Below are 7,500 nucleotides of genomic sequence, written 5' to 3'. Positions count from 1 at the left end.
TTACGACATCTGAGGAAAATGGCAACTAATGTCATTAAATTAGAATTTTTCCATGTACTTGTGCGATATGCAGCTTTGCTGAGACACCAGATAACTTTCTGAGCGTCTCAGTTCATATCTTATGCTTTTTCAGTATATGCTAATAGCTTAACGCTTCTCTCTTCCAGTCCTCCTCTCCCTCCCCACACGTTCTGTATCTGAGGCACTCATTCTGTCACACTCATTCTGCCACACTCATTCTGTCACACTCATTCTGCCACACTCATTCTGCCACACTCATTCTGCCACTCATTCTGTCACACTCATTCTGCCACACTCATTCTGTCACACTCATTGTCACACATTCTGTCACACTCATTCTGTCACACTCATTCTGCCACACTCATTCTGTCACACTCATTCTGTCACACTCATTCTGTCACACTCATTCTGCCACTCATTCTGTCACACTCATTCTGCCACACTCATTCTGTCACACTCATTCTGTCACACTCATTCTGTCACACTCATTGTCACTCATTGTCACACTCATTCTGTCACACTCATTCTGTCACACTCATTCTGTCACACTCATTTTGTCACACTCATTCTGTCACACTCATTCTGCCACACTCATTCTGTCACACTCATTCTGCCACGCTCATTCTGCCACATTCATTCTGCTACACTCATTCTGCCACAATCATTCTGCCACACTCATTCTGTCACACTCATTCTGCAGCACTCATTCTGTCACACTCATTCTGCCACAATCATTTTGTCACACTCATTCTGCAGCACTCATTCTGACACACTCTTTCTCCCACACTCATTTCGTCATGCTGTGGTGAGTGACTGGTGATACAGTTTATTCTATGCATACACAACATTCAGTTAACCCATCGAGTTATCTTTTTCACCGTCTCTATACAACATAAATTTCATAAAACCTTTCTTCATATACACCAATGTTTAAATTATTTGTGTTGTTTAAGGCAGTCTGTCTGTTTACTTAAAAAAAAGTTGGAAAGTCCAAGGGAATATTTCTGGGAAAAAAATAACCAATTCAGAGATCATTTTGGAGAAAGAAAATCTAAAGGTCCGGTGCTGAGGATATCTTGCAGTTCACAGCCCTTCCGGAGCTCGTAGAGGATTGTCCGTTAGAGTTCATAACACACCACCCAAAAGCACAGATCGGATGAATATGTATTTATAGTGAGACGTCACACGTGCACAGAGGGCACGCTCTGGTTCAGCACCTGCGCCTGCATCATCTGAAGACTGGTCATAATCTTCTTCTGGTGACCCATCAGCGTCACACCTAGCCGCTGGATGTCCCTTCCAGGGAAGAGAGAAGACTCCAGGTTAGCCTGAGGTATGGGAGCTAAGTCCCACTATTCACCAAGCCCCCTGTTCCCCAGTAAATATCCATGTGCTTGCACTTAGTGTGGTAAAAGTGTGACTGGTACTGTTGGGACAAATGAACCAATGAGAACAGGTGAGGACATTTGTTTTAGACTCACTATGACAACAGTCGCAAGCAGCATGAGTTCTGGGCTTAAGACATGCAGTACATTACTGCTGTTACAGCCTGAGGGCAAACCATGCCATCTCTGGCAGAGGCGGGTGTGATTCATTATGAGAGCCATTTTAAAAACAGCTCTCTGCCTTTGGACAGTGGCAGGAGAGACCTGGCTGGAGAAAGCACGCTCAGTTAGTTGGGAAACCTTGAGAGCAGGGACCTCTGTTTTGAGCTCCTGTTCTGTAGTATCTCTGGACGAGTCATCCCGATCCCGTTTGGGCTAGTTAGCACAACCCCCACCCTGACCCCTACTTTGACCCTCACCCTGACCCCCACCCTGACCCCCACCCTAAACCCCACCCTAAACCCCACCCTAACCTTTCTGATCTGTCAAGTCTCATTGTCCTCCATTTAGTGCATTGGGGAAGTTCTTTGGTGCCTGTAGAACTGTGGTCCGGTAAGAACAAAGAATGACCTATGTAAACATCCCTGGTACACACACTGACCCCTGATTGGCTCTCACATACACTGACCCCTGATTGGCTGCACTCCCTTGGCCTGTCCCTGTCCAAGCCTGTTGCACTGCTGCTACCTTTAATAATGGCAGAGTTAACAGATTACATGACAAAATCAGTCCTAGTCCTGGCAGAGTTGCCAAACAAGATGATAATAACATATCCTATAACATATCCTATATGTATACTGCACAACTGATGAAGGAAGGAGCTCTGTCTGTCTGTCTGTCTGTCTGTCTGTCTGTGTCTGTGTGTCCTGCTTCTCTGGAAACCTGTGTACTCCACTGCCATTTTTGCTACTCCTACATCTTTTGCAGAGTACACTGCAGTTTATATATATATATATATAAAGAGAGAGAAAGAGAGAGAGAGAGAGAGAGAGAGAGAGAGGGAGATTCAAGGTTTCCAGAGGACGTTTCAGACAGAGGTCCTTCATCAGCTGTGCAAGAAAAGTGCTTTTGAAGTTCTAGGAGGAACCCATTTATATTAGAATATATATAGTGTGTATGTGGGTGTGCGTGTTCGTGCGTGAGTGCATGTGTGTGTGTGTGTGTTTACTTACTGTTGATTCATACTCATGACGTGACCGAGTGTCTGATAACCTCCTGCTGCGAAGTGGTCTTTGTAGCGCCCCATCTTAATGGTGTCCAACCACTCATTCACTGATCTGCAGCTAGCAAAATCAGGAATGCGTCTGTTCATCAAAGGACTGCTCAGTCTGAAAAGAGAGAGAGAAAGAGAAAGGTGGTGGTGAAGGAGCAGATGGGGGTGGAGGTTGGGTGGGGGGGGCAGAGGAACCTTTGAAATGCAACCAGCTCAGGCAGAAAATCAATACCAGCTGAAATGGCAGAGCAGCAAGAGTGCTGGTATCTGATTGCGGGATGGCTGGTTTGGGTAGATTAATGCAGGGATGAAAATCTCCCCATCACTACTTTGCTCCATCACGATATGCACCAGTAATTTTTGGCACCTGTACTTCTGCACCTTGATGTGAGTGATTTATACTCAATTGGGCCCCCACGCCCCCCATGCACCAGTAACAGCACACGCACTCTTCTTTAATTTAGCGCAGATCAATGTCAATATAGCAGGCCTTTTATGTAACAAAGAACACATCTATTTGAAAAGAGATGATTGGAAAATGTATACTTGTGTCTTAGCCCCTTCTTAAGACAACTTACCTTATCCTCTGCCATTTGGTGCAAGCGTTCCTGCCCCCAGCAGTGCAGGGTTTCAGAGAGGGGGGCTTATGCCTGACACTAACAGAGCACATTTGTCAAGCAAATCCCTGGTGAGGGCCACGTATCGATAACCGGGTCCCCACCTGCACAATGTGTCCATTGACTTGAGGTTCTCTGGGTTTCGGATGAGCTTGTCCAGCACCGTGACGATCTGGCTGAACCTGGGCCGCTCTGCGCGCTCCTTCTGCCAGCAGTCCAGCATCAGTGTGTGCATCGTGCCAGGACAGCCCATGGGTGCTGGCAGCCTGTAGCCTTCTTCCACGGACTTGATTACCTGCAGAAACACACGCAGGAACATGGCCAATGTACGAATTAGTGAAGCAGCACTGTCCTGGAGGTGTTTTTGGGTCTAAACATCACCCCACTGTGTCAGTCTGTGGTGACCTACACATACGTTGGGTTTAGAATATAAAATCATCCTTACAAAATGAACCCATGGGATATGGAGATGCTAAATCTTTGGGACGCTTATCCTTTGCATATCAATGATTCAATTCCAGTTTTATTGTTTTTTAGAATTGTTTTCATACTTTTTCTTTGCATGACCTTTTCCAAAACACTTTACCACATAGATGGACTATCTGCACTACACTGCCTATACTTTCGCAGAGCTTGGATACAAAAGGCGTTCAATCACCTCTTCTTCCAGAACTCATGAATCCGTCTCTCAGTCAGTGTTCACCACCAGCAAAGGTCTGAACAACTAAGGCAAATGTGTCAGACATTTAGACTTTCTCTGTCCAAAATCCAACAGAATTCTGATCACTGTGGATGAATGTTTCCACTATCACTGCAGAACATGTACTGCGGAAACACCTGGCTGTCATTTCAGCTAATGACCTACACAGACAACACTCAGAGCGATGTGGATGAAAATCTGTTGCCAAACACAGCGGACAGGATGAATGGCCCAGGACAACTGTACACATCTGATACTGACAGGCCGACAAATATGTGTGATTAATGTATAAAGTGAAAATATTGATTTGGTATTACTGTATTTGTTATTGATTATATATATTTTCTTTTCTACACTACAGTATATTGTACTGTGAGAACAAATGTCCAAATCCAGCAAAAACCTGAAGAATACTGGGGCTTCTGCGATTTGTTTCTTTATCATATACTGTTTTACATTATTTTAATATTTTTATTCTGGGTTTCAGATACAGTAAAACATTCATTCATTTACAGTTTACTGTACATTTACTAAACAGTCATGACATCTATAGTGAGAGACAACAGATCAAAAGTTTCTTTAGGTGGCTTGAAATATTTGTGGATGCAGAAACAGAGAAAAAGCAAACATACAGTAAATGTATTGTGCAGTTTTACAAGTTGTGAAGTTCATTGAGGGGCAGTCTTGTGGGAGAAAGCATTCATAACATACATTCTTATGTATAGTTATGTTAGAGTTGTTATAGTTATGTTATAGTTATGTTATAGTTCTTATAGTTGTTATAGTTATGTAATAGTTATGTTAGAGTTGTTATAGTTCTTATAGTTATGTTATAGTTATGTTATAGTTGTTATAGTTATGTTATAGTTATGTTATAGTTGTTAGAGTTGTTATAGTTATGTTATAGTTGTTAGAGTTGTTATAGTTCTTATAGTTATGTTATAGTTATGTTATAGTTGTTATAGTTATGTTATAGTTATGTTATAGTTGTTAGAGTTGTTATAGTTATGTTATAGTTATGTTAGAGTTGTTATAGTTCTTATAGTTATGTTATAGTTATGTTATAGTTGTTATAGTTATGTTATAGTTGTTAGAGTTGTTATAGTTATGTTATAGTTATGTTATAGTTGTTATAGTTATGATATAATTGTGTTATAGTTACATTGCTATAGTTATGTTAGTTTTGTTATAGTTATGTTATTGTTGTGTTATAGTTATGTTATACTTGTGTAATAGTCATGTTATAGTTGTATTATATGTTGTTATAGTTGTAATAGTTGTTATAGTTTTGTTTTAGTTGTGTTATAATTGTGTTATAGTTCACGTTGTTATAGTTGCGTTATTGTTGTGTTATAATTATGTTATAGGTGTGTTATAGCTGTGCTATATTTATGTTAAAGTTATGTTATCATTGTTATAGTTGTTTTATGGTTGTGTAATTGTTGTGTTATTGTTGTAATAGTTGTTATAGTTATGTTATAGTTGATGTGTTAGTTATGTTTAGTTGTGTTATAGTTGTGTTATAATTGTGTTATAGTTGTGTTATTGTTATGTTATAGTTATTATAGTTGTATTCTAGTTGTTATAGTTGTGTTATAGATGTTATAGTTGTATTATATTTCTGTTATAGTTGTGTTATAGGTGTGTTATAGTTATATTACAGTTGTTATAATTGTGTTATAGTTATGGCAGCATGAGTCACTTTTGGATTAAATATGATGTGTTTTGATGGTTGAAGTGCATTTTACATTAAAGTGTAACTGATGTGCTGAGGTGTGCATTTCAAAAGCACCCTGTGTGAAGAGTTTTGAAGAAGAGGACATGGTACTGAGACGAGGGTCAAAATGATTGTAAAAACTGTAATTAAATAGTTGTATTCAATTTGTACAGTCGGTGACATCCTCTATGCTATTTCAGTCTATTGAACAGGTACCTAAAATATGGCATTTTAAACTTTATGACTTTATTGTTGTCCTTCAAGAAGAATTACATTTACAAATTAAAGCTGATATATTAAAGTGTGTGTGTGTGTGTATGTGTGTGTATGTGTGTGTCTGTGTGTGTGCGCATGTGTGTATGTGTGTGTGTGTGTGTGTGTGTGTATGTATACATGTGTGTCTGTGTGCATGCGCATGTGTGTATCTGTGCGTGTGCGTGCGTGCGTGTGTGCATGCGCATGTCTGTGAGTGTGTGTGTGTGTGTATGTGTGTGTATATGTGTGCATGTGTGTGTGTATGTGTGTGTGTGTGTGTGTGTGTGTGCATATGTGTGTGTGTGTGTGTGTGTGTGTGTGTGTATATACATGTGTGTATGTGTCTGTGTGTATGTGTGTGTGTGTGTGTGTGTTTGTGTGTGTGTGTGCACGCTTCATATAAATTCAGTGTCTGTTCTTGGCTGGTACTGCAAGTTGTGATTGTATAACTGATTATTTGTTGCATCTGTTCACTGAACTCATCTCCTCTCTGTTAATAAGTGCACTTACTACCCCCAGAACGTTTGATCAGTGTTACAGTCACACAGGGTCACACAGGGTCACACAGGGTCATCAGTAGCATAGCTTCTAACATCGCATTTACTCATTTTAGGAACTCTTTGATATCTTTCCTACAGGATTCCAGCTACGCAGGAGGGACTCACATCTCTGTTGGTGAGGTTCCAGTACGGCCGTTCTCCATAAGACATCACCTCCCACATGACCACCCCGTAACTCCACACATCGCTGGACGAGGAGAACTTGCGATAGGCAATGGCTTCCGGAGCCGTCCACCGGATCGGAATCTTCCCACCCTGGCGACAGGGAGGAGGGGGACCAACATTTACTTATGCACCCAGTTCCACAACCCACCAGTGAAGCTTAGACAAACTGACATGTACCACGATGGCAAGATGCCATGGAGCTCGGAGGTGTTGTGTTTTCAGTCTGAATTTGTTTGTTTATTTGGCATAAAGAAACTTTTTGCAGCAGAGGCAGCAGACTCACAGAGGTTGTGTATGCTGCATCGGGGTCGTCCTCCAGGACCCGCGAGAGGCCAAAGTCTGAAACCTTGCACACCAAATTGCTATTGACCAGTATGTTCCTGGCAGCCAGATCCCGGTGGACGTAGCCGAGATCAGACAGGTAGGTCATCCCTGCTGCGATGCCCCGGAGAATTCCCACCAGCTGAATAATGGTGAACTGACCATCGTTTCTCTGTTAGAGACATAAATAAGTAAATAAATAAACATGTCGACGTTCACTTCCGTACTGTGTTTCTACCTTGTGAGTCTGCCGTGCTTATAAGGAGCTCAGCTATGTGTCTGGAAGACTGCAGACATGCTGATTACAAACCCTCAAGAATGAATCCAGTGAGCCGTTCTCCATGTACTCTGTGATAATCATTACTGGTTTACCTGAGAAGAGACAAGCAGAAACTGTGTGAAACAAAGAAAACTGAATTACAGCTGAAATTCTTATCAGCACTAATAGCTATATTATGCTCACACTAACAGGATTGCTTGTATCATATATCACAGTAACATAAGAGTTAAGAAACTGTACTATCATATAATATCACAGTAACATAA

The 7,500-nt window shown here is 41.3% G+C and overlaps 1 protein-coding gene across 1 annotated transcript in view; it reads right to left on the bottom strand.

The window, feature by feature from the left end:
* Nucleotides 1-555: 555 nt before the first annotated feature.
* The window catches only part of epha8 (eph receptor A8), a 53,523-nt gene continuing 46,578 nt past the window's right edge, over nucleotides 556-7,500 (bottom strand). The window contains 6 exon segments of the mRNA XM_027024887.2: nucleotides 556-1,317; nucleotides 2,579-2,734; nucleotides 3,341-3,531; nucleotides 6,574-6,723; nucleotides 6,917-7,126; nucleotides 7,265-7,326. Of these exon segments, the coding sequence (XP_026880688.2) occupies nucleotides 1,203-1,317; nucleotides 2,579-2,734; nucleotides 3,341-3,531; nucleotides 6,574-6,723; nucleotides 6,917-7,126; nucleotides 7,265-7,326 (884 nt within the window). The 3' untranslated portion in view covers nucleotides 556-1,202.

Source organism: Electrophorus electricus, chromosome 20 (genome assembly GCF_013358815.1).
Source record: "Electrophorus electricus isolate fEleEle1 chromosome 20, fEleEle1.pri, whole genome shotgun sequence".
Classification (NCBI taxonomy): Eukaryota; Metazoa; Chordata; class Actinopteri; order Gymnotiformes; family Gymnotidae; genus Electrophorus; species Electrophorus electricus.
This window is presented reverse-complemented; position numbering and strand designations above follow the sequence as displayed.